Source organism: Diceros bicornis, chromosome 10 (genome assembly GCF_020826845.1).
Source record: "Diceros bicornis minor isolate mBicDic1 chromosome 10, mDicBic1.mat.cur, whole genome shotgun sequence".
Lineage (NCBI taxonomy): Eukaryota > Metazoa > Chordata > Mammalia > Perissodactyla > Rhinocerotidae > Diceros > Diceros bicornis.
The window spans coordinates 79,473,037-79,500,003 of record NC_080749.1 but is presented as its reverse complement, the minus strand read 5'-3'; the positions used below and the strand labels follow the sequence as shown (position 1 = coordinate 79,500,003).

Below are 26,967 nucleotides of genomic sequence, written 5' to 3'. Positions count from 1 at the left end.
GAGCAGAATTGAGTTGCAAATTTTAGAGAATTTGAAGGAGTTAAGTCCTAGATCTCCTAATATTTTTTTCTCCTGTCGAATATCCACTAATTCTTTTTGTGCTAACAAAGTCCACATAGTTTATTCTAGTCTGTTGGAGTTTATCTTCATGTTACTACTAATAGTATTTTACTTCTAGACAGAGTTCTTGTTTCTTTGTCCCTCCCTTGCAGGATGCTTGAGTATGGCGAGTACAAAGGCCACCTGTATGGCACCAGCGTGGATGCTGTTCAAGCAGTTCTTGATGAAGGAAAGATCTGTGTATTGGACTTAGAGCCTCAGGTGGGTCGGTGGTGGAATATTTCCTGTCTCCCCAAAGCAATGAATGCATGTCATCCAATTTGTGCACATGCTGTAGGTTGCAGCTGAGACATTTTATTCTGTTAGCCTTTTAAGGGTAAGACCACTTCCCATATCTGAGAGCCAGGATCTTATGTGAAGTATCAATGGCAAATATCTTGTCTTTAGTTGGGGAAGAAATCTAGTTTCTCAGACGCAAAAACAGAACTGAGTGGGTGGCCATGAAGAAAACTTAGAATCTTCTTTGACCTTGATCACAAAGGCATAAAGGTAACTTCTTGTGAGGGGAAGAAGATGTTGCTTTACACATGAGGTGAGGTTCCTACGTTGTCATATCTATAACTATCTCCCGGAGACTGTATGTGGAACGGAGGAGGAGAGAGCAAGTTAAGGTAGGATAAAGAACATACAGTGAGTAGGCCCACTTTTTATGATCCCTGTATTTTCTTTGCATTTTCTATAGTCATTTAAAAATACACCTTGTGTGCTAAATAGAATCAGGGGTTACGAGTTCTTACTTGGGTCAAAGCTGGTGGTCAGCGTGAAGGTGTCAGTAGTGTCCAGTGTGAGATAATGGTAAGAGGAAGGGGAAGACAGTGAAACAGCTGCTCGGCCTGGAGAGTCTGTCTTTGTCTTTGTCCCGTGAGATCATGTACAGAGTCCTACTCTCAGATTTCAGTAAGGGTGTCATGGCCAGTAAAAGGAAGAGCCAGGATTGGAACTTAATTTTGATTCTAGAACCCCATCTCTTAATTATTAAAATGTTTTTTAGCGTTTAGGACTTGATGGCACATGAGAATCTACTCTAACTAAAAATAATTGCTAATTTCTGATCTTAGAAATTTTGAGAACATTCGTGTTGACTCTAGAAAATTAAGACTTCTGTTTTTAAATGTGCATTTAATTTTTCTCTGTAGGGTATTCAAGTGGCTCGAACCCATGAACTGAAGCCCTATGTCATATTCATAAAGCCATCTAACATGAGTTGTATGAAGCAATCTCGGAAAAATGCCAAGATCATTACAGACTACTTTGTGGACATGAAGTTCAAGGTAAGACACAGAGGCAATGGATGAATGTATTTTTTTTCCCAGTCAAAAATCACTATTATTTCCACAGCATCCCTATGTCAAGGAATATAATTTTTGTTTCTAATGAATAATGCCCTTATGATTTATCCTTTTTACTGGACATCATTTATAGATACTAAAATAAAGTTTAATAACTGCTATGATGCTACTCTTATTTTTTCTTCTTTTTTTGGGTCTAACTTAAAAAAAAAAGACCCTCAAGCCACAGTTTGCAAAGACACATAGAAATTGGGTGTGCACAAGCCTAGTATTTGTATTTAAAATGGATTATTTATTTCACAAAAACATTTGAGAGTTTACTTTAAAAATGCTCTAGTGAGTATATCTCATCTGTAATATGAGTTTTCTTTATATATATATTTAAACATGAAAAATGTTTAATAATGATGATAGTAATAATAGAGGGGCCAACCCAGATGGGATTAATCAGTGAACTCTTCCTAGAATAGGTGAATTTTTTCCAGTTTTATATATATTTTTCATTAAATCCATTTTAAATGTTTTAAGTCATAACATACACTCAGCAAGGTGTATAAATCTTAAGTGTACAGCTCAGTGATAACCATCACCTAGATCAAGATATTGCATCCATAATATTTTTGTGTGTGTGGTAAGAAACACATAACATAAAGCACAAAACTTGCCATCTTAACCATTTTTAAATGTATAGTTCAGTAGTGTAAAGTATATCCACATCATGAAACAGAGCTCCAGAACTTTTTCATCTTGCAAAACTGAAATTAAACATATGGAATACTTCATGAATTTGCATGTATCCTTGCACGGGGTCCATGCTAATCTCTGTATCATTTCAATTTTAGTATATGTGCTGCTGAAGTGAGCACAAGATAGCTTTATATTATCCTTTCTCTATCATTATTTTTATGTTCATATGTTTTCAATGATTACTATATCAAGGTCTGACTCTCCAGTTTGCATTTCAGACAGTGGAGTCCATGGATATATTCTCTGAGTCTTACAGGCATTTAAAATTGTGTTCTTATTTTTATGGTAATCTAAACAAATGAACAAAATTGTTTCTGGATCATGTGTAAGGTCACCTTGTAAAGCAGTACTGCCACGAGATTCCAGTGCCTGCATTTATATTTGTGTTTATGATGCATTGGCAACGAGTTGTACTATTTTAATTGTTGTCGACAAATAAAATAAGAACAATGAATTTACTGCATTAGTGCTCAGTGAAGGCCAAATGACCTTCACTGAATGAACATCTCACAATAGTAGAAAGAGACGATATTAGGGTGAATTAGGTCATCATGAAGGAAAGGGTAATTGAAGTATGCCTAATTCAATAGAACTGGGTCAGAGCATCCTCATGTTGAAAGTGGTCATTGTGTATTGCAAAATAATGTCATTCTTATCAGATTAATGTTCATTTGAAATTTGTGTTTAAATTTAACTGGTAAATTTTCTTTGGTTTTATGTTGTATATTGTTTGAGAGCTTCAAGTGTTTAGATAATAGAACAAGATATTTTAAGTCCAAATGGGAAGTTGAGAGGATTGGTCTGTCTACAAACTGTTACTAAATTTTGTGAAAACTTGCCCAGGGAGACGTTAAGTAAGACTAAAGATAGAAACATAAGTTTTGTGGTTTAGAATAAAGCACATTTATTTGACCTAACTTTTCATAAATAGCTTCACAACCAAATGTAACAGCTGCATAACAGTAATCATAACAAGCTGCATATTATTTCTATTGGTCTCATTACTCGTTACGTTTGTGCTATCCATATGTTTCTATTTCCCCTGAAGGATGAAGATCTACAAGAGATGGAGGATTTAGCCCAAAAAATGGAGACTCAGTTTGGCCAGTTTTTTGATCACGTGATTGTGAATGACCGCTTGCAAGATGCATGTGCCCAGCTGCTATCTGCAGTTCAGAAGGCGCAGGAGGAGCCGCAGTGGGTGCCAGCAACGTGGGTTTCCTCTGATACTGAGCCTTAAGGAGGCCTTCCGCTTCATGCTGGAGTTTTAACAACGTTCACCTGTTACAGAGCTCTGGCCTAACAGCTGCAACCTAAAACAGCAGCATTTGCCCTGTTACAACGTGTGCAACTTAAAAGTGCTGCAGTTTATTAATTAATCTTATTTGAAAATATATTTGTATTGTATAGTTATGTAGAGTTACCTATTTGGCTTTTAGAAAAAAATGTTTTCCTTTACCTCATATGCAGCAATTGGTAGGAATATGAACCATGTTAAGTCACTGAATATAAGAACCTTTTATAGATTTCATATGGTCTTTGTACAATTTAGATAAAAGAGCTTTCCTAAATAAAATAAGTATTTAATTTCAGAAACTATATTTTACCTTATGAAACTTCTGTTTTATGAAAATGGCTTTCACTTGACTAACTCAGCAAGAAAGAATATACACAGTTCACACCTAACATCAAAACCTACAGAAACTGCACTACCCTCAGCACATTACACAACAGGCTACAAGGAAAAAGTCGTCTCCTGCTCAGAGCTGTAACAACCATCAATTTTCCTAAAAGCCAATATCTACATTTATGCCTAAACTAGGAAAGGGCAATAGACTTCAGTCCTAGAGACCAATATCTGAGAAAACCACAGGATGAGGATATTATTCCACGTAGTCTTGTTTTTCTTTCTTCCCTAGGTCTGAGACTTTCAGTCGCTTCTCCTGCACCTGTTATGTGTTTATCTTCTGCATCATCCTCCAACTTTCTCCATATCCACACCATCCCTCCGCTCGCTTTAACTATGAGTGTGTGCTTCAAAATATTTGTAGTTTATAAATTTAAAGTGAATATTATCTCTGTAGAAAAACCCAACCAAACAAAACGAAGAAAATTGTCATTTTTAATGATGCTTATGTGAGCCCAGATTTGATTTTATGTTGTGCTTCGAGAAAAAGGTTTCCCAAACTTGATTTACACAGTTGTGGGATGGAGGGCAAGCAACTGGAGAAAATTTGACAATTGCCTGTGTTAACACACACACACCCCCAAGCGAACCGAGCCGAACCCTGGGGCCCCGCGGCTAAACGCGTCGGTGCCCGCCTCCGACGCCCCGGAACGCGGGGCTGCGCAGAGCGGCGGCGGGCGGAGACCTGGCCCGGGCGGGGGCCGAGCCGGGCGCCGCGAAGCCCGCCTCCCGGGGAGCAGGCTCGGGCCGCGGCGGTTGCGCCGAGGAGCCCCGCGGGGAGGGCGCCATGAGGGCCGACTCGGGGGTCGGGCCGGAGGAGGGCGGCCCGGTGAGCGGGGAGGGCGCGGCGGGCCGGGCGGAGGGCGCTGCGCTGACAGCACCTACCCCGCGCGGGGCCCACGCCGACGCGCTGGGGCCCGGGCAGAGCCCCGCTCCGGAGCGTGCGTCCGCCCCCCGGAGCCCCCGGGCCGGGCCGGGCCGGGCCGAGGCGGAGGCTCGCCCCGAGGCCGGCCCCGAACTCGCGGAGCCAGGCGGGAGGTTGCCGGCGGCCGGGGCGCACGTTGCCATGACGACGCGGCCCGGGCCCTGCGGTTCCCGGGCTGCGGGCGAGGCCCCCGACTGCCTCCCCCCGGAGGGTCCGCCGCCGGGAGGAGAGCGCTGTTAGCCCTTTCTCCCTCCCGCCAGCAAATCACCGCAACCACTTGATGGCTACCCCTCGCCCGCCGGCGTCTCTACGCCCGGCCGCGCAGGCCCGACTCCGCCGCCGCGAGTTCCGCAGGGGCAGCCCGGGAGGGCCAGCCCCGCGCCCGGAGGAGGCCGCGGGCCCCAGCGGCCTGGGGGCGCAGCCCGATGGCGCACTGCGCCTGCGCGCGGCCGGGGGGCGGGGTGCGCGCCGGGGAGCGGGCGGCGGCCGGCGGCCGGGGAGCCGGCCGGAGACGGAATGGGGAGGAAGCAGGTGGTAAGCGAGCCTTAGTTACTTTTGAGTTAGGAAGATTTTGTGTTCGCTTGGGCCGTTCTACTTTTGAGGGGCGTAGAGGCTGGCCGTCTGGATGGGTGACACGTCATTTTTGCGGGACTTTTGAAACGTGGCGTTAACGGCGTGAACTGAGCGCCTGGGTAGAACGCCGGCCTTAGCATCTTCGGGACAATAGCGCTTTCGTGGAACTGTCGTTCTTTCCAGTCGAATTGTGACTACTGGACAGTATTAAGACAGCCTGCCGTGTCCTACTCTTGTAGCATTTGTGTTGCTACACTGTTTGAATGATGGATCGCTAAATGGGACAGTTGTAGAATACAAGAGTGTCTAAAATTTAACCCTTTTGAATCGGTGTCTTTTGCAAGCCGAGTGAGATACTGATTTCTAGGCATTTCTGTTTGTTTTATTTTGAAAGATTTCAGAATGCTTCTTAACTGTAATTTCTCTGAACTGCAAACACAACTTTTCCTATTCATGTAAAGTAGCATTTATAAGATTTTTAAAAAAATTCTTTCTGCCCTAAAATGCATTCTTCACGCTGTATAAAATGCTTAAAACCTCCGTGGTTTCCCGTTAAATTAAAAGAAAATCTAGACTCCTTCTCTTGGTCTTCAAGACCCTGATTTTAATCTGGTCCCTGCCTTGGTAACTGTCTGGCAGCCTTACTGGCCTTCTTTTATCTGGAATACTCCAAGCCCAATCTTCCCTAAACGCCTTTGTATTTGCTCCCCTTTGGCTCCTTTCTTATTCAGGTCTCAGCTCAAATATCTCAGAGACTTTTCCTAACTAAAGTGGCACTCCTCAGCCTCCCTCATTTATTACTATATATACACACACACACACGTATATATTACTGTAGTAATATACGTAGTAATACATATATGTTACTATAGTAATATATATATATTAATGTTATCTTCTAATACTTAACCACTAGAATGTAAATTCCATAAAAGCAGTCTCTCTGTTTTGTTCATTAGTGTATCCCTAATGCTTAGAACAGGGCCTGCCCTTTAGATAGAAAGGAATGTAGGAAGGAAGGAATTTTATATGACATTTAGAAATGGTGAAACAAATTTAAAATTGTCCATCTGATTCTCATCAGTATCTCCTGGGTTTCACTTGATGAACAGGGTTATCAAAAGATTTGAAATACATGGAGTAGAGATGCTCTAAAGCTTTTCTTACAAGCAGTTTTCTTCTTCTTTTCCCCCAAAGCGTCCTCCACGAGCCCTTCCACCTGTGCCAAGGTAAAAATAATTTAATTTTATTACTGCGTTTTAAAAATGTAAAATGAATAAAGTGAAAAAATTATACCATTACAAAATGATAATAATTCAGAAAAGACTTCTTGAAAATTTTAGGAATGGCTTCCTAAAAGTTTAAAGGTGAAAAATCCTTGAGTCATTAGTGTAAGTAACGGTTATAGTTAATGTTCTGGTTCAGAGCCTGACTGTTAGCGTGGTAGGATGATGGGTCCGTTCTGAGTGTTTAAGTCTCTTGTTTATCAGAATTCTGATCCTCTTTTGTTTGCTAGAATAGTTTCCGCAGAGTTTAAGCTGATTTTAATCAGTGACAAAATAAGAGTTCTTAATCTGTTTAATCCACTTTATTAATAGACAGTGGGGAATATGTATATGTTGGTTCAGAAAATATTAGGGTTATTTTATTGGCAGTCTTATTAAAGAGGTTATTACTTATAAATAATAAGCTAGTTTGTAAACTAACTGACTGTGTGAAAGCTAATTTTATTTTTAATTTGTAATGATTTAAGTCAAATTTCAGTCTGACAATATAATATATTTCTAATTAATAGTTTCTTTTTTTGTCTTTGTCCTGATTAAATTTGGTCGGTGTCATGTAAAGTGCTATTCAAGGTGAGTTAGTTCACTGTTACTGTAAAACTTTCTAAATGTAGTATTTGGTGTTCAAAAGTTAGTTTGATTCCTTAATGTTTCTCTTAAATTTGAATCTGAATGGTATAATTTATAATACTACAATATCTTTTTATCATAATAATCTCCTCTGACTGCCATTTTTTAATGATGGTTGATGTATAATATTAGTTATGTGGTTGATATTTGACCTTGCAAAAATAAAAGCACTCATCCCTTAATGGAGTCACCCGGAACCTAACTGCTGGCCATTTATAGTTCTGTAATAGGGACTGCATCTTTCTTTGTCTCACTGAGCCAGGAGAGACTGGGTTATGTTACACTAACCGCCAAGTCTCAGGGACTTAGTATCATACAAGGTTATTTCTGGGTAATATGGAGTCCATTGAAGCAACAATCCAGGACAGCTGCCTTTCACTGCCCCTTCACTGATGATGCGGTGATTCAGCCTACTTCCATCCTGTGGTTCTGCCATCTTAACGTGAGGCCTCCTCAGTTGCCACAGCAAGGGAAGAGAAAGCTGGAGGGTTACTCACTGGCTCTTTCAATATTTTGGCCCCAAAATGACACAGATCACTTTTGCTCGAAACCTATTGGCCAGAACCAGTCATAGGCCACACCTAAGTGCAGGGCGGGGGTGGGAGGGGTGACGAGAATATTTGGTGAGCCCACTTTCTGTGTCACAGTTTCTAACATTACTACCAGCAATGAGCTATTGGTGCCACGCTGTGGGCTCTCTTTGACTTTGTCAATTTCTTGCCTTCTTCTCCTAATATGTAGAAGTTGGCTGGACCCAGGGAAGAGAGGGAAAGTTCTTCCCTACTTCAAGTTCACTTTTGAGTGTTCCCTGCATTGAATTTTAGACAGCCTTTTCTGTTGTTGTTCTTTCTGTTTTGTAGATGATATTCCCCTTAGTCGTCCAAAGAAAAAGAAGCCCAGAACAAAAACCACACTAGGTAAGAAGTTGTTCTTTGTTGTATGGGGTCACATGTTTTTCCAGAACCTCAGATGTGATAAACATCACAGATCAAGTCCCTGCTGTGTTGAGGATAGAATCAGGGTCACTTTGAAGCGGTGGGATTCCTGGTGGTAGTGAGGGACAAGGCAGGGTTCAGTCTGAAGAGTGTCTAGAAGCATTCATGGAATAAAGGGTTGTGCCCCCTAAACTCTTACTTCCAAAACATTCTCTGACTCTTTGAGGTCTTTTATCCCTAGATAACATAAGTTGTCTCAAGCTGAGATTGGTTCCAGACCCTTGAACAGGATACTGGATTTAGAGACCTAAGGTTCCTGATCCCTCATTTCAGTCAGAGAATCTCTACAGTAGAGCGTGAGTCTGAAGGCAAGGCTGTATAATGCAGGTAGTAAAGCTCTAATAATGAGCAAGTCTTAGTTATGCACTAGTAATCCTGGATGTTCTATCAGTAACTCAAATTCAGCACGTCCAGAATTCATCTTCACCTTCAACAATAAATCAATTTTTACTTCTCACTTACGAATTTCTGTTAATGGGACCCCCCCACTCTCCCAGTCATTCAAGCTGGAAACCTCAAAGTCAGCCCTCTAACTGTTCCCTTCACTCTCCTGGCTGCCTCACAAGCTGACTTATTCTGTGGTATCTTTTATGTCTCTTTTCCCCCTTTCATCTCCACTGTCACAACTGTAGGTATTTAGATCTCTCTTCTCCCTGAGCTGTTGGGGTAGCCTCCAGCATTGCTCTGTACTTCTAGCTTTCCTCCACTCTGGTCGGTTCTGCCCACTACTGCTGGTGAGCTTCTTAAAGCTCATAGCTGATCATGCCTTCCACCTGGTCAGAAACTTACATTGGCTTATTGCCTGACAAATGGAGGAATAGATGGGGGGGGGAGAGAAGAAGAAAGAAATGGAGATGAGTGCATAGAGAGAGAAAGACATATAGACACAGAACAGAAAGAAAAGAGATGCAAAGAGACTTAGATTCACAAAGATACTCACTGAAATGCTAGGCTCTAAAAATACACTCACAGTTAGTTATAGACACACATATGGACCTAGAAAGGTCACAAGTGGAGGATGCGGTAAAGACAGTGTTGGGGGAGCAGAGGTGCAGTCTATCCCAGCTACCAGTCTTCCTTCTTGTAAAAAAGAGAAAAAAATTCAGTGCCCCAGACCAAAAAGGGGATATATTGCTAGGCTTTTATTAAAATTGTTCATTTAGGGGCTGGCCCAGTGGCATAGCGGTTAAGAGGCTGAGAATTCTTAAGGCATGAGACAAATAAGAGTTCTCTATGGTGACGGTTCTGTTGTGTTTTCACCTTTTTGAAAGTTCTGAGGCAATTTCTCCTCCTCCTCTTCTTTTGTTCTTTCTAGCCCACTGGCTTTTTTCTTCCTCAGCCTTCCTTATTCCCTCATTTATTTCTTTTCTCAACTTAAAGCCCAAAGTTACAGGTGAGGAGGAAGGAAATCAAGATTTGGGGCACAATCAGTTCTGTATGAGAAGGGGTTATTCTATAGGAAACATTCCAGTTCCCTTTTTCCTGTCTTTTTAAGACTTAGTGATCTCTGCTCAAGTTATCTCATTTTTCCCACTGTTTTTTTGTAGCTAGTGCTTCTCTGGAAGGCCTTGTTCAAACTGCTGTTCATAGGCCTTCTGAGGGCAGTGAGCTGCCAACTAAAGACCCCAGAGAACATCCAGAAGCTCCTGTTCAGAGGAGACAGAAGAAGACAAGGCCACCTCTTGGTATGTAGAGAAACCAAGGTTAGGTTGTGATTTGGAGAGTATGATTAAAAACCTGTCTGTTCCCATTTTTCCTCACCCATATCCCATTTTTTTTTTTCTTGATTAAAATTTTTATCCCTAGAGTAACTCTAATGGGTTAAGTCGAGAACACTTTAGAGGGTCTCTTTTGATCATATATGTATAGATTATGAGGGAAGAGGTACAAATTCAGGACCAAAACAAAAAGTTTAAATCTTGGTGTGTATAAGATGAAATGGACATTTGAGATTAGTAGGGAAAGGATAGATTCTGTATTAACAGTAATGTAATGAAGCAACAGCCAACATTTATTGAGTCTTGCTGTGTCCAGTCACCATTCACAAGGTAAATAATACTATATCATTTATTTTGCCTATCAAATTGGCAGTGCCTTTTAAAAATTATAAAATCCAGAAGTGTTGGATACAGAAGTGTTAATGAGAAATGGGTACCCTGGTACACTGCTGATAGGAGTGTAAATTGGTATAGCCTGTCCGAACTTCTAGGAATAGAAGTAAGTACGATAGCTACGATAATTAAAGGGTGTTAACCGCATCCATTATTTATAAAAGTAGAAGCTGGTAATAACTAAATATTAACAATGTGACACTGGCTAAATAAATCATGTTTTGTCCATTTAATAGCAACCAGTTACCCATTAAAAGAATGGTTAATGTGAAATAGTGACAAAGAAAACCATCAGTAGTATATTGTTGAGTCAAAAACAAAGACTACGTATAAAGTCATATGTGTCAAAGGATCCCATTTTTGTAAAAATGTTGTATTAATTTCCTAGGGCTGTTGTAACAGATTACCACAAACTGAGTAACTTAAAACAACAGGAATTTAGTCTCTGACAGTTCTGGAGGATAGAAGTTCGAAATCAGGTGTCTGCAGGGCTATGACGTTCCCTCTGAAGGCTCTAGGCAAGAATCTATCCTTCCTCTTCCAGCTTCTGGCGGTTGTTGGCAAACCTTGGCGTGCTTTGGCTTGTGGCAGCATACCTCCATTCTGTGCATCCGGCTTCACATTTTTCTCTGTGTTTGTGTCCAAATTTTATTCTTCTTATACCAGTCATTGGATTTAGGGCCCATTCTAGTCCAGCATGACCTCATCTTAACTTGATTACATCTGCAAAGACCCCATTTCTAAAGTCTCATTCACAGGTGTTGGGGGTTAGGGTTTGAACATATGTTTTTGGGGAGACAATTCAACCAGAACATATGTATATACATACACATATCTAGTAAAAAGAATGGAAGGATATAGCAAAGCGTTAGCAGTGGTAGGTTTTTTAGAAGGAGGAATTGGGGAATTTTTATTTTTTTCCTTTCTTCATTTATATTTTACTAATTTATCATATATTGAGCATGTATGACTTTTATAATAATTAGAAAAAAGACAGTGGGTTTCATTTGAGTAAAACAGAGGGAAGGAATGAAGATTGAGAGGTAAGCTCAATAAACATCAGCCCCTATGAATAATTGATTACAAAATAGTTCTGCTGACTAATTACTTGTCCCCTAGAAAACACAGGTCCTGATTGGATGGAAGAATCACAGGAGTAGAGGGGCAGGAACTACAGAGCACGGCTTTGAGAGGCCAGCCGCAGTGGGTACCACAGTGCCGGGGGGCACCGAGTCTCTATGGGGAGAAGAGGGGTGTGGACAAGGGAAAAAGAGACAGAAAGGATCCCCACACTGCTTTATCGACTCTACACTTTATTTCGTTACTGGCAGTAAATATAGTTGAATTAAAACTACCCTCTTAGCAATTCAGGTAGGGTACAAATTTGAAAATCAAGATAGATACCAATACCTAATTTTGTAATGTGTGAAAAATGTATTTACAGAAATGACTTGACCTTTTTTAGAAAATTCAGGACCCAAGTAAGTTCTGGGCCAAAAAGCACCTGTTGCTGCCATTCCAGAATACACCCACTGTGCAGGTCCATCTTTCCAACTGGGTGTTTAATTTTGTTTGGTTTTTGTTTTGTTTTGTTCAGGATGCCTGTAGTAGGCTCTACTGCTTATATTTCCAGCCCAGGCTGTCAGTATTTTTTAAAATAGAATTCTAGGGGCTTTGAGGGCATTCCCGGGAGCCATTGCCAGTATTTCCAGGTAGGAAGAGGAGCTGGTGGATTAGAAAGCTCCACTGGCTCGCTCCAGCTTAATACCCGTGTGCAGAAAAGAGTTAACACGGCCGCCTGCGACTGTCATCCTGTGAAAGGCCGCCTGCAAGGCTGGTTGCCTCCTGACTGGCGTCTGGGAACTGGGCTGGGAAACAGTTCCCTACACTGATAGGAAACTTGCCCTGAATTACAAGGGTGGCTCACTGGGCATTTGTGCACACAATAGGATTCACGCTGAACATCTGCTTTCCTTCTGCGAGTCTGGAATTTTGGCATGTGCCAGGCGGAGAGTGCCTATGTGATCAGCCCCCATTAAAAACCTTGGGTGCTGAGTCTTGAATGAGCTTCCCTGGTAGAGAGTGACACACGTGTTGTCACAGCTGGTTGCTGGAGGATTTAGCGCATTCTGTGTGGCTCCATGATAGAGGACTCTTGGAAGCTTGGACCTGGTGTCTTCTGGACTTGACTCCGTGAGCTTTGTCCGTTTGCTGATTTTGCTGTGTCCTTTTGCTGTAATGAACCGGAACTGTGAGTGACTTACGAGTCCCGTGAGTTCTGTGAGCGAATCACAGAACCCGGAGGAAATATCTTGGAGATCTCTGACACACCAGGGGTGTTGGATTACTTAATTTTTTTCCATATTGTTTGGCATTGCAATTTTAAATTTTCTGTTGAGTGTTTAGAGATGTAAAATTTTAAAAATTTAAAGTTTGTAAGATGGTGAAAAAAATTTTGGCCCAATTAAAATTCTTAAAGTTCTCTTGTCTTACAGAAGTCTTGTATATTACTTTTCTTTTTTACATTATAGTAATTTGAAAAGTTAGTCCACTTTATTTTCAGAGCTGGAAACTGCATCCACCCAGAAGAAGGCGTCTAGTGCATCTTTATTACGAAATGAAAATGGTCTCAGTGTGGAGCCAGCTGAGGACCCAGTTATTCAAAAACCTCGAAGGAAGACAAAGTAAGAATTTATTTGTCCTTCTAAGCATTCTCCGGGGATACTCTGATGCTTAATTCAGAGCTCCCAAATGGTAGCTTCTGATTAAGTCTTATTAAATACTTGTATATCTCTAGGATAAGATTATTACAAAAATATCAGTTAAACTAATGATAAATTTGAAAAGAGTAAACCACTGAGAAAAGTAAAATATTGTACTTAAATAAAAAATCTTAGGAGTTGTCTCTAAAAAAGAGGAATACAAATAGAAGATTTTATATAAGTAGCAAAAAATTACTTATTAAAGATTTTAAAAACTAAAGGCAATATTAATAAAACAGGCTATTGTGATTTATTTTTTATGTTAATTCAAATTATGATTATTTCAACAATAAATAAAAATGTATTTTAGCATAGGAAATTAAGTCTCATATAAAATAGAATGGCATACTTTAAAGAAGTACACTGGAAGTTATATAACACTATTTGTACTTGGAAATGACTCTACAACTAGAGATCAATATCTACATAGACTCATGTGATTTTAAGGCTGGAAAGAACCTTAGAAATCTAGTTCAGTCACTTCATTTTCCAGATGGGAAAGATGAGGGCCACAGAAATATAGATGACTTGCTGTACATTACAGTTAATAACCCATCCATTTGAGTAAAAACCAAATTTCTTGACTCCAGGGGTCTTTCCGTTGTACTCACAGGTACCTCCTTATGTGGGTCTGTAAAAATTCAATAACCATTCATTTTTCTTACATTCTCCCTGATTACAGGAAAACCCAGCCAGCAGAATTACAGTATGCCGATGAGCTAGGAGTGGAAGATGAAGACATAATTACCGATGAGCAGAGTAGTCCAAAACAGCAGTCTGTATTCACTGCACCCACTGGCGTTAGCCAGCCTGTAGGCAAAGTGTTCGTGGAAAAAAGCCGTAAGTAGTTCCTTGTTTTGGAACATGAGCTCTTTAAGAATTATGCAAGGCTAGCCTTTGACTAGGAATTATACTTCTGGAAATCTGAATTAAGGAAATAAGCATAAATATGGACAAAAATTTACACCCAAAGCTAATCATCACACATTACTGATGAGAGTGAAAAACTAGAGACAACCTAGATGTGAAACAGGAAGGCAGTGAGTTCAGTCGGTTATGGCACATCTGTACAGTAAAATCTTCTGCACCAGAAAAAATGCTTGGGGAGAATTTTTCATTTCATGGAAAGATTCTATTGAAAAATAAAGATACACACACATGTAGTTTGATCTCAACTATCGAAAAATGTGTAGGACAAAAGACTAGAAGGAAATATGCCAAAATATTAATGCTGGTTGTTTCTGTGTTATGGGATTATGGGTAATTTTTAAAATCTACCCCTACTCCCACCTTATTTCTTTATTCTTTGTTGTATTTTACCAGTTTTCTGCAATTGGTAGTGGTGGTGGTGGTGGAGCAGGTGATGATACAAATTCTAGAATTAAAAATAAATGAGAGAAGATGCATGATGGTACCACCATATTAAATAAGAAATACAGCATGATATCTATATATTGTTTTGGAAAATAGTTCTGACATTGTATAGCATGTATTGGTTATAAGACTGCATTTGCAGTGTTTAAGAAAAAACCACCGAAAGCAGGATCATGACCATATACTACTCCCATGGATATGCTGTGAATATGCTGCCTAAGGAACTCATCTGAACCAGAAAGATTAGTCTTAAAATTTACAGTTTAGAGGCTGGCCCCGTGGCATAGTGGTTAAGTTTGGCATGGTCTGCTTCGGTGGCCCTGGGTTCACAGGTTTGGATCCCAGCCACGGACCTACTCCACTCATCAGCCATGCTGTGGTGGCAGCCCACGTATAAAGTAGAGGAAGATTGGCACAGGCGTTAGCTCAGGGCGAATCTTCCTCAGGAAAAAAAAAATTTACAGTTTAGATTTTATGTAAATTGTTGTAGAATTCTGATTCCATAAGATCCCTTCTAAGGGATCTTGGAGTTGTTGGCCAGTGAGAAACCTGTGATCCCGAGAGGCCGACTTGCCCCGGGCCTCACAGTTGGTTAGTGCAGAACTGGGACTCGAACCGAGGTTTCATGATGTCTAGTCAAGGGCTCTGACTAGTATACCATGTGGCCATTTAATTTGCTTCAGTCTATTTTCAAGCAATGTTACTCAATCCTCGTTTTTATTCTTGCTCCCCTTAGAGAAACTTCCCTAGTAGAGTGACTGACCATAACAGGTACCAAATGTCTGCCCAGAAGTTGTCTTTTCTTAAGGAAAAATTAGGTGTCACACCTCTGTCTTTCATCCTCCGGGATACCTGGCAGCGAGGTTTGGCCAGGATAATGGAAATGGAACCTCTCCTGCTACCTGAGGTCCCCTCACGTATGGTAGACGGATGAGATGAGAAGGAGCCTCCTCGTGAACAGTGAAAGGCAGAGCTCAGCTCACCCTGTGTTGCGGTGCTGACACTGGAACTGATGCTTTTCACAGGAATCTTCCTAAGAGTTTATGAAACAACCCATTTCTTTTCTGCCATCACAGAATGCCGTGCTACACACATTGGCATCTTTTCCTAAGAAATTTAAAGTGTTTTAAAATATTGACTTACCTTTATAATGTTGGCATTTAAACTTTAATATCTCTAAAGTCTCTCAATTAGAATTTTGTAGACTATGTCATGTTACAGGTTCTAGACTTTGTTCTGAGTTGGAAGTTCATTATTATATTTCATTAAATGTAATTGATTTCTAAAACTGTTACTTTAACATCTGTTTTGGGTTTAGAAGAAAGGGTATGGACATTGTTTATTTTTCCTGAAGATAAAAAAATAGTATGTTGAAGCAACCAAAAGAAAAGAGCCTTCTGAAATAGAGATAGATTAGGGAGAATTTTTAGGTAGAAAAACAGCAAAATTTCAGTCTCAGTCTAAGGGTTCGTAAGCGTGGAATCATAAAAAGACTGCCAGGTTCTCTCCTGTTAGTTTTTAGTAAGTGTGTAATATGTTCTTAGGGCGATTCCAGGCAGCTGATCGTTCAGAATTGATAAAGACCACGGAAAATATCGACGTGTCCATGGACGTGAAGCCTTCCTGGACCACCAGGGATGTCGCACTTACGGTGCACCGGGCTTTCAGGTGGCTGCTTTTGTTGGACTTTTCTTAAAACAAATGTTCCATAATTAAAAAAAATTAAAAAAGCGTTGATCGTTCAATACTTTTAACAAAATCGTCAACTTAAAAGGGTGGGTAGGTATATTTTTTAAACATTCAATTGGAGTTAAATGATCTATCATTGTAGTGAAAAGAAAAAGCTTGTTTTTACTTTTTGTGAAATGTTGAATTTTATTCTTATATATAAGTGAAGAGATTTAAGAAATATTTTAGCTTTTTACTTTCGTAATTCACGTATAAGAATTGAAGCCTTTTCCCTTCAGGATGATTGGTCTCTTTTCTCACGGCTTCTTGGCTGGCTGTGCTGTGTGGAATGTAGTTGTGATATATGTTCTGGCAGGAGATCGGCTTTCTGACCTCCCAAACCTGCTGCAACAGTACAAGACCTTAGCATATCCATTCCAGAGTCTTCTCTACTTGCTTTTGGCTCTAAGTACAGTTTCAGCTTTTGACAGGTAAGACTGTGGTGACTGCACATCCCTCTAACTTTTCTTCGGGAGGACGTGGTAAGAAAATATGTTACTGACTATGACAGTTTCCAAAATAGAATTCTAGGATGTTAATATTATTTTGATTTTTTTTAAGCCAGTCTGTTTCTGTTCTTTTTTGGGGGATGGGACTACTGTGAACAAAAACATCCCCCAAAGTCTTAACCCATTCTAGCATCAACTCTAAGTCCAAAATTTCACCCAAATGTAATCAATTCAAAGAGTCCCAGATATCATCTTCCAAATGACCTGAATCAGGTATAGGTGAGACTCTGGGGGTTGTGTTAGTGTCCTAGGGCTGCTGTAACAAAGTACTACATACTGGGTGGCTTAAAACAACAGAAATTCATTCTCTCACAGTTCTGGAGGCCAGAAGTCTGTAATCAAGATGTTGGCAAGGTTGTTTCCATCTTGGAGGGCTCTGGGGGAGAGTCTGTTCCATGCCTCTCCCCCAGCTTCCAGGGGTTGCTGGCATTCCTTGACTTGTAGATGCATCACTCCCATCTCTGTCTCTGTTGTCACATGGCTGTCTTCCCTGTGTGTCTCTGTGTCTGTGCCTCTTCTCTTCTTATAAAGACATCAGTCATATTGGATTAGGGCCCATTCTAATGGCGCCATTGCAGATTACATCTGCAAAGAGCCTATTTCCAAATAAGGTCACGTTTACAGGTACCAGGGGATAGGATTTCAACATATCTTTTTGGGAACACAATTCAACCCATAAAGAAAAATAACAACTTACAGCCTAATGATATGGGTAATAAAGGTAGAACCTAATGAAATTATGCAGATCAAGTTTAATTTGTTTCTTCAGAATGTCTTAACTCCAAAGGAATAGTCTTCTAGTTAAATGTTTTATGTGGCCTTTGTAAATAAGATCTTCTTCATGTGTGTGAAGTATGAACTATAGCTACTTAAAGCTTAATAATAGACAATATATGTGATAGCACTGGACTAGAGAAGGAAAAAGCTATAGTCAAGAGAGCACAGTTTTGTAAGAAGTTACAACTGCACTGTACAAGAGGCTTTTGTGTTTTATAGGATCGACTTGGCTAAAACATCAGTAGCAATCAGAAATTTTCTTGCCCTGGATCCAACAGCTTTAGCATCTTTCTGTGAGTAAATAGTTAAATTTGATAACTGTGTAATACTTTAGTTACACTGTAATTTTTAACCAGGAAAAGTATAATTTTATTTTTACAAAGATTTTACAGGGGCTGGCCCCGTGGCTTAGCGGTTAAGTGCACGCTCTCTGCTACTGGCAGCCTGGGTTTGGATCCCAGGCATGCACCGACGCACCACTTGTCCGGCCGTGCTGAGGTGGCATCCCACATACAGCAACTAGAAGGATGTGCAACTATGACATACAACTATGTACTGGGGCTTTGGGGAGAAAAAGGGATAAAAAGGAGGAGGATTGGCAATAGATGTTAGCTCAGAGCCAGTCTTCCTCAGCAAAAAAGAGGAGGATTGGCATAGATGTTAGCTCAGGGCTGATCTTCCTCACAAAAAAAAAAAAGATTTTACATTATTGCTGTTTATAAACATTACTTACAGCTGTTCAGTGGAATTTGTAATTTAAAAAAACACGGTGGGCATAATTTTGATAGAATTATTTTTCAATAAAGCTTCATCTAAATAAAAGTTTAATTTGTTCTGTATTACTTAATTTTTAGCTTTTGTATTTTCTGTTTGACATTAAACAGATTCAGCTGGTATGGCATTTCAGTAACAAATACTATTTTATATCTTTTTGGTAATTTGGAATGCTTTTTGTTCTAAAATATGAGAATATTAATAAAACTAGTTTTAGGACCTTGAGTAAGTCATTTAATTTCTTAAAAGATCTAGGTTCTTGTGAGTTCTGATGATGAAATAGCATCTCAGAAGACCTTTCTGCACCTGTATTCTTGAAAAATAATATAAAGCTATCCAGCCTATTGAAATTGATCAAATGAATTTCCTTTGTGTCTTCATTCCCCAAAATATAGATTATTTTTGACCTTAAAGTAATCGATAAATTCAAAATAAACTGGGTTGTTAAAAAAATATATTATTAGTAATTTTATTTGTCTTTTTCTCAGTGTACTTTACTGCTCTTACACTATCTCTGAGTCAGCAAATGACAAGTGACAGAATCCACCTTTACACACCTTCTTCTGTTAACGGTAGCCTCTGGTAAGAATTCACAGTAGCATCAGCAATTGTTGATGGTAATAAGAGCAACGATGGGAGTAATGGTACTATTCTTATCCTTCCACTCTTTTATGTGTTTTCATCTCTAAACAATAATGAAGGCCCTGGGTTTGTTTCCACAAATTATGGCAAGAAAATACCTATTCCATTGGTTGATGGATAGCAATTGTTATATACACCTGCATTTTAAAAGAAATGTCTTCTTTTTACAAATCTGTTTTAAATCTCTTAAGTTATGTTTTTAAAATGTCATTACATGATGAACTGGAGGAGCCCTGCAGACTCCCTATCCAGGAGCTTGATACTCCAGAACAGTGATGGGAGTGGGTAGCTGGGACAGAGTCAGAAAACCACGCAATGCTAGAAAGAGCAGACTGGAGAGAGCCAGCCTGCACAGATCAGGGCCAGCCATGAAGCTGACAGGACAGCCGAGATTCCAGTTCACAAAACTCAGAGGGGCAGTCTTTTCGAGAGAGTGGCTAGGGGCATGAGGTAAAGAGTGAAAGGAAAGATAACTTCATTGAAGAGTAGCACCATAGTAGTTGGAAGGGAAACTTAGAAAAATTTTTTGGCAACACTAAATTTCCATTTACATCAGTATACAAAGCAGATCTGTTTAGAGTTCAGTAACCTTTGAATCTTTGTTCTCATGATATATTTATGGTGTATTTTATAGGGAAATTATATTTTATTTCATGCTTTATTTCTCTAGGTGAGGACTGCTATTTTTTTCTTAAGTTCATAAAATAGATATGCCTGTATTTGGATATATGAACCCAAATGAAGACATTTCTAATGAGTATTTCTTTATCTTTAGGGCAGAAGGGATTGAGGAGCAGGTTCTGCAGCCATGGATTGTGGTGAATCTGGTGGTGGCCGTTCTGGTTGGATTATCTTGGCTTTTTTTGTCTTCCAGGCCAGGCATGGATCTCAGTGAAGGTATTAAAGAAAAACAGTCTAAGAATATCATGAAATCTTCTATAATGATTTTATAAATCTTCTTCTAATGGATATAGCTTTTAATAATCTGATAACAAAGACATATTTAAATAAAATAACACAAGAAGAGTGAAAATAAAGTGGTGAAACAGAAGGCCCAGAGAAGCAGGAGTGTGTGGGAGAGCTGGAGTCTCTAAGTGCGTGGTGAGGGGCTTCTGTGCCCCCTGTGCATATCTAGGAGCTATTTCTTCTCCAAGAACCCTTCGAGTATTTTATAGGAAGTCTCTGCTCTTCACCTCTCAAAGTGTCTCTTAATTTGGAATAAATGATGCTTCACCTGTGCAGCCTCTGTCAGACACATCTTCAAGTGAATTATTGTTACCTCCTCCTCTACCTTCATTGTGTAATGAAGTGTGTAGTAATCCTCCTGGGAGTGTGCCCAGTGTGAGGTGCGAGTTCCTAATCTCTAGTCCCCAGACCCTTTTGGAGCACCTGAAGAGGAGGAATCGTGTTAGCAGGCGGCTGTCCGTCGCACAGCTTTAGGAACTGCTCGGTGTTTGTATTGTAAGTCGTATTTCCTTGGCAGGTGTGCCACAGGTTCACCCTTGAATCTCTCTGATATTTTCTAGACTTTGGTTATTATTTCATTCTTTATTTGTTAAACATCCTGAGCATTTAACCACAATTTGATCAACTAATTACAGCCTACCAGTCTTAGAAGTGTTAGAATTGAGAATCTTCCCAGCATTTCCATTTGTAAAAACCAAGACAAAAAATGTAATCTTCTTATGTATTTTCATTCATGAATGTACCTTTTTGCATCGTAATTCTCATGTTGCTCCACTGAATATCTTGTTGCTTTATTCCTTTTAATGTATTTAAACTATATTTTTAAATCTTCTTAGGATTTATGTATTTTGCTGTTTTTCTTTCACTCACTATACTTTTTAGTCATTCAAGGAGTTGTTCATCTAATACTTACATCAGAGGACTTTATTTTACTAGATTCCTGAGGTTTTATTTTTCTATATTTCTTGGTATTTTAATAAATTATGTATCTCTGCTAAGTAATAGTTTAAATGTAGAAATGTCAACTAATAACATTATGCACTGTGGTTGGGAGTGAAGGTGCATCCAGCTGGCTTGTGCAGTATTCAGTCTAAATCACCAAGTGTGTATTACTTACTAAATATTTCCGGAATCCTGCTCTCTTTTAGGGCTATGTGAGTCATATGACATTTTATTTCCATGTGGATAAAAAAAAAGTAAATATAAAATGAGGGTGATAATACCTAGCTTATTGGGTTGTTATGGTGACTAAATGGGATAACACATTTAAGATAGCCTGGCACACACCTGATGTTCGTTCCAGGTCCTTCCTCTACATCTGTCCCCTACCTGATAGGTTATCACGATCACTATAGAATTAGACCTTTCAGCTGTTTAATGATCCTGGCTTCTCTACATGACTTAAATTTCCTAGTAAGAGTTATTATACTGTCTTTGTGTTTTATTTTTCAGGGGTTTACAATACATTTAAACTTGAGCATTTTAAAATGTAATACTCGTAAGTTTGTCACTAGCTCACCTTTTAAATCAGATTTTACTATCAAGAATTCTTACTCGTACTTGAGGGCCTCCTATTATTTTCATTATGTCAATATTTTAAGAGAATCTTTATAACTAAGCTGTAAACCTCTTTTTGAGGTAGTGGGAAACCATTTTGAGTATGATCTGTTCATTTTCTCTCCCAGAGTTGATGTTCTCCTCTGATGTGGAAGAATATCCCGATAAAGATAAAGGAATCAAGCCTCTTCATAATGCCAACTCACCTTCAGAGTAGTGATGGCCCAGTGTTTAGAATTTTTCCTGTTCTTGTTTTTAAATGTATTTTTGTAAGATATGTACAGGTGTATTTGGAATTGATTTTTTGAGTATATAATATTGAAAAATTTCTCCAGATTATGGAAAATGTTAAAATTGTATATGCAGTTTATACCCAAACATTAATCTCTATAGCACTGTCATCTTAATGAGAAAAGAGATAATGAGCTGGAAACCAGCGGGTGAAAGTGTTTATTTCCTGTTTTCTCAAATTAGTTGCATTTATAATCATTACCTTAAAAAGCACTAGCACAGAAAAAGCCATAACTTTAGTGTTACAAAACATATATCAGGTTTAAACAAATTTAGGGAATAGAGAAGAAGGGGGAAAAAAGACCTTCATTATTTATTTTTTATGTCTCCTTGCTGAATAAATTGAAATATGAAATTTGTCTTTTTTGAAAACTGGCTTAGTGGTTGTATATCATGTAATAAGTATAATATAATGTAATTTAGCTTGAAAGATGCTTTACTTCATGGCTAATAAAAAGGAAATGTACCTTTTTGTTTGAAAAGTTTTATAACCATAAAAGTTCGTTTCCCTTTAAAACTTGGTGGTTCCCGTATCTGGTTGCACGTCAGAATCATTTAGGGAGCTTTAAAAAAACATGTAGCAAATGAGAAGCTGAGCAGCCCAGAGCTCAGGGGAGTAAAGGAGAGGCCTGTGCGCCTGCTGAGCTAACACTTGGTTGACCTCCGCAGAACCCTTTCCTTTGCCTCTTTTTTTGCATGACAAGAAATATGAGTAGAAATTCACCATGCCTGTTCTCAAGCTCTTTGTCAGAGAGATCTTTGGCTCTCGAAGAAATCTCCCTCTTGAAGGGGGCCCTGCCCTGGAAAAGTTCTCTTCAGAGTGGTATCCAGTGGGGCCTGAACTGGTATGAGACCCAGAGCTCAGGACAATGATAAGACTCGCTGTGGGAGCAGGTGGCTCAAAGGCTCTCGAGCACATCAAAACTGTCGGGCCTGCCCAGATTAGCAAGCAACTAAAGGTTGTGGAACAGAAGAGGATTGACAAATTGATGATCGAGATGGATGGCTCTGAGAATAGGTCTCAATTTGGTACAAGCACCCTGCTAGGAATATCTTGCTGTCTGTAGGGCTGGAGCTGCTGAAAAGGGGGTTCCCCCTGCTGTCACAGAATTGTGAATCCACTGACAGTTCTGAAGTCATCCTGCCAGTTCCAGCTTCCACTCTGATCAGGGATGGTTCTCATTCTGGCAACAGGCTGGCAGTGCAGGAGTTCATGATCCTCCTTCTCAGCCAGCTTCAGGGAAGCCATGCTCATTGGAGCTGAGGCTCACCACACCTGAGGGATGTCATCCAGGACATACAAGAAAACCAATCCCACAGTGTGAGACTGTTAGCCTGAATAATGTCCCCAAAGATGGCCATGTACCATCCCTGGAACCTTGCGTTGGCAGAAGGGATTTTGCAGATGTGATTGAGGTTGTGACCCTTGCGATGGGGAGATTATCCTGTGTCACCTGGTGGGCCCAGTGTAACCACGTGAGTCCTTACGAGCAGAGAACCTTTCCTGTCTGTAGTCAGAGAGAGAGAGGACAATGAGAGAAGGGTGAGAGGGTTGTGATGTTGCTGGCTTTGAAGAAGGAGGAGGGGGCCACAAGCCAAGGAATGTGGGTGACCTCCAGAAGCTGAGAACAGCCATTGGCTGACAGCCAACAAGAAAACGAGTGTCAGCTCAGTCCCATGTCTTTTTTTAAATTTTTTTTTGTGAGGAAGATAGCCCTGTGCTAACATCTGCCAATCCTGCTCTTTTTTTTTTTTTTTTTTTTGCTGAGGAAGACTGGCCCTGGGCTAACATCCATGCCCATCTTCCTCCACTTTATATGGGACGCCGCCACAGCATGGCCTGACAAGCAGTGCATCGGTGCATGCCCAGGATCCGAACTGGTGAACCCCGGGCCGCCGCGGTGGAGCGCGTGCACTTAACTGCTTGCGCCACCGGGCCGGCCCAGTCCCACATCTTTAAGGAACTGAATTCTGCTAGCATCTCAAATGAGCAAGGAAACACATCCTCCCCTAGAACCTCCAGAAAGGAATTCAGCCCTGTTGACACCTTGATTTCAGCCCAGTGAGACCCATGTCAGACTTCTGACATACAGAGCTGTAAGATAGCAAATGTGGTGTTTAAGCTGCTAAGCTTGTGCTAATTTTTTATGGCAGCAGTAGAAAGTTAATACAAGGTTGAAGGGAGTTTTGCTGCCAACGTCCTAGAGAATAAAGAAGCCCTGGTGCCGCCTGGAATGCAATTGGGAAAGCCGGCTATGTTGGTAATGTTGTAACTGGCATGGGCAGACTTGCCTTTGAATTCTTCAGGTCTGGGACGTATGACCGGAACTTCAAATATCCCCCTCACCCCAGCAAGTACGTAATCCCTGAGCAGCTGGTGGACCTGTATGAATCTTTCATCAGGGAAAACCCAGTGGTGTCTATCAAAAAACCTTTAGCCATGATGATTGGGAAACTTGGAGGAAGTTCATTGCTAATTTATGTCTCTATGATTGGCTCAAAATCATCATTTTTCTCACCTTTCTCTCTCATCAAGTGTGGGTAGAGCAATGATACACGTAGAGTTTCTGAGGTATCAACAGGCAAGATCTCCAGTGGGTTTTTTGGGTGCAAAATACAGTATTCAGTAATAATGCCTGTCTCTCCCCACTTCCCCCAAGCAGAGCAAAACATACAGACTCCTAGCCCCCCACAGAGATTCAGATTCACTAGGTCTGAGGTGGGGCCTGGAAAACTACCTTTTAGAAAAAGATCCCCCAGGTAATTGTGATGCAGCCAACAGACTAGCCAGCACTTGAGACCTCTGGCCTACAGGTGCCATTTGTAATCTATTATGAACCATAAAGCTTGGATTGCGATAGATAACTTGATCTTGTCAAATTGCTAGGTTTGTGAGAGGACAAAAAAATGAAAAAATGAATAAAACATGGTACCTGCCTTCCAGAGGCTCCTAATCTAGTCAGAAGACACAGAGAGGCATAGGAGTTGAAGAATCTAGGAAAGTATTGTGAATAAGGTTGAGTGTGAGCATGTCCTTTGTAGGATAGATGGGATTTCTGCTGGTGGTGATGGGGGCAAGGAAAGGCCATACGCAGGAGTGAGCTCTAGGTCTTTTTATTTGGAAAGTATCAAAGGTAAAAATGTTGAAAGATTAGTGTAATAGCAACTGTAATCTAGATCGACCTAGATTTAATAATTGTTAAAATTTTGCCACATTTGCTCATTTGCTATATCTTTCTTTATACATTGCCCTTTTTTTCTTGCTAAATCTTGTGAAAGTAAATTGCTTACATCATGTTACTTCACCCAAATGTTTATGCATGCATCCTCCAAAAATAAGAACATTTGTCTACATAGCACAATATCATTAAAATAGCTGGAAAATAGTAATTCCCGTCCATTCTCAAACTTCCCCAGTTGTCTCTCAAGATGTAGTCAAGGATTACATATTTCATTTGGTTGTTATATCTCTCTTATCTCTTAATTTAAAATGGTCTTCCTACCTTTCTTTTGTCCCTCGTGCCATTTTTTAATTGAAAATTTTGCTGAGATAAATATAGTTTCATGCAAACTTAAGAAATAATACAGGGATATCCTATGTACACTTTGCCAGTGTCTCCGAATAATAACATTCTGCAAAACTATAGTACAATATCACAACCAGGATATTGACATTGATACAACCCACCAATCTTATTCAAATTTCCCCAGTTTTACTTGTACTCATGCGTGAGTATTAAGTTCTATACAATTTTATCAATTGTGTAGGTTTGTATATCCACCACCACAGTCAAGATACTCAGCAGTTCCAAAAACCACAAGAATCTCTCATGTTGCCATTTTATAACCACACTTCTCTCTCTCTCACATCCCTGCCCCTGCACCCCTAACTCTAGCCCCTGACGACCACTAATTTGTCTTCTGTTTCTAAAATTTTGTCATTTCAAGGACTTTATAAATTGAATCATATAGTTTATAATCTTGGGATTAGCTTTTTTCTGCTCAGCCTAATTCCCTGGAGATTCACCTAAGTTGTGTGTGTATCAATAGTTCAATCTTTTTTATTGCTAAATCATATTCTGAGGTATGTATGTGCTGCAGTTTGTTTAACCATGTTCCTGTGGAAGGACATCTGAGCTGATTCCACTTCTTGGAAATTATGAATAAAGCTGCTATGAACACTTGTGTACAGGTTTTTGTGTGAATGTAAGTTTTTATTTCTCTGGGATAAATGCCCAGGAGTGCAATTGCTGGGTTGTATGGTAGTTATATGTTTAATTTTTTAAGAAACTGTCAAACTGTTTTCTAGAGTGGCTATACCATTCTATATTTCCCCATAACATTTTTTTTTTGAAGAATCCAAACCAGTTTTGTTTTAGAATGTCCCACCTACATTTTGTATTTGTTTGATCTTTTCCTAACAGCATCATTCAATTTGTTCCTCTGTCTCCTGAGTTTCTGGTAGACTGGAGGTTAGGTCTAGAAATATCTCTAGGTGAGATATTTTTTATGTTGCATCACATGAACCCTAAGGAAGTCAGAGTGTGCTGGTAGACAACAAGTCTCCTTGGCACAGGGATTAACCACCACACAGCACAGATCCAAAATGACAACAAACATGTATCAAGGGCCTTGGGCTATTGTGCCATGCGCCTGGAAGAGTGTGAGGTGAGGAGCAGGTTCCTGCCCCTAAAGAACTCTCGAGAATAACAGCTAAGTCTAGTAGTGTGAGCCTCCTGATGGGGATATGCCAAGTAGTAGCTTGGAGGCAGCAGTTAATTCTGCTTTGGGGATATGTGTATGGGGTTATAAAACTTAACTGAAAGCTGAACTTTGACCTGGCCCTAGAATAAAAGAAAAATAGACTCCAAATAGAATAGCAATAAATAATGATCCTGAGGTAGCAGAGTGTATTTTGGAGGCCTTTGGGTTCTATATTAAGGAATTCAAATTTATGGGCAATAAAGAAGTTCTGAAGTTACTGGGTTTGTTTGTTTTTAAAGGTAAACTGTATTAATACTGGGGCCATGGAAAGTGTGGATGACAGCAGGTGGGAAGACCCACGAGTAAACCATGGCAATCATGTGTAAAATGTCCTAAACCAGGTGCCATAGAGAGAAGGAGTAGGGTTCAAATATTTATGATTAGAATTCAAAAACGTGTCTGAAGTTTTATGCTTTTGTGGATATGACATTGCTACATTAAATGAGTTTGGAACACACTAGAG

General features: G+C 40.0%; 2 protein-coding genes, 1 non-coding gene and 1 pseudogene across 3 annotated transcripts in view; 3 read left to right on the top strand and 1 right to left on the bottom strand.

The window, feature by feature from the left end:
- Positions 1-3,742, top strand: part of MPP4 (MAGUK p55 scaffold protein 4) — a 34,505-nt gene extending 30,763 nt beyond the window's left edge. The window contains exons 19-21 of the mRNA XM_058549603.1: positions 213-321; positions 1,257-1,391; positions 3,205-3,742. Coding sequence (XP_058405586.1) covers positions 213-321; positions 1,257-1,391; positions 3,205-3,396 — 436 coding nt within the window. The 3' untranslated portion in view covers positions 3,397-3,742. The remainder of the gene's footprint in view (positions 1-212; positions 322-1,256; positions 1,392-3,204) is intronic.
- Positions 2,173-2,275, bottom strand: LOC131411084 (U6 spliceosomal RNA). The gene has a single exon (XR_009221479.1). It is a non-coding gene; the product is annotated as a U6 spliceosomal RNA (small nuclear RNA).
- A 3,209-nt stretch (positions 3,743-6,951) lies between the features above and the next one.
- On the top strand, positions 6,952-22,197 carry TMEM237 (transmembrane protein 237). Its single transcript, XM_058548600.1, has 12 exons — positions 6,952-6,959; positions 7,187-7,197; positions 8,115-8,171; positions 9,797-9,934; positions 12,924-13,044; positions 13,805-13,962; positions 16,041-16,164; positions 16,464-16,655; positions 17,730-17,803; positions 18,773-18,866; positions 19,702-19,823; positions 21,578-22,197. The coding sequence occupies exons 1-12, from the start codon at positions 6,952-6,954 to the stop codon at positions 21,664-21,666; spliced, it is 1,188 nt and encodes a 395-aa protein (XP_058404583.1). The 3' UTR covers positions 21,667-22,197.
- Positions 22,198-22,290: 93 nt separating this feature from the next.
- Positions 22,291-23,280, top strand: LOC131410987 (alpha-enolase-like; annotated as a pseudogene).
- Positions 23,281-26,967: the final 3,687 nt, after the last annotated feature.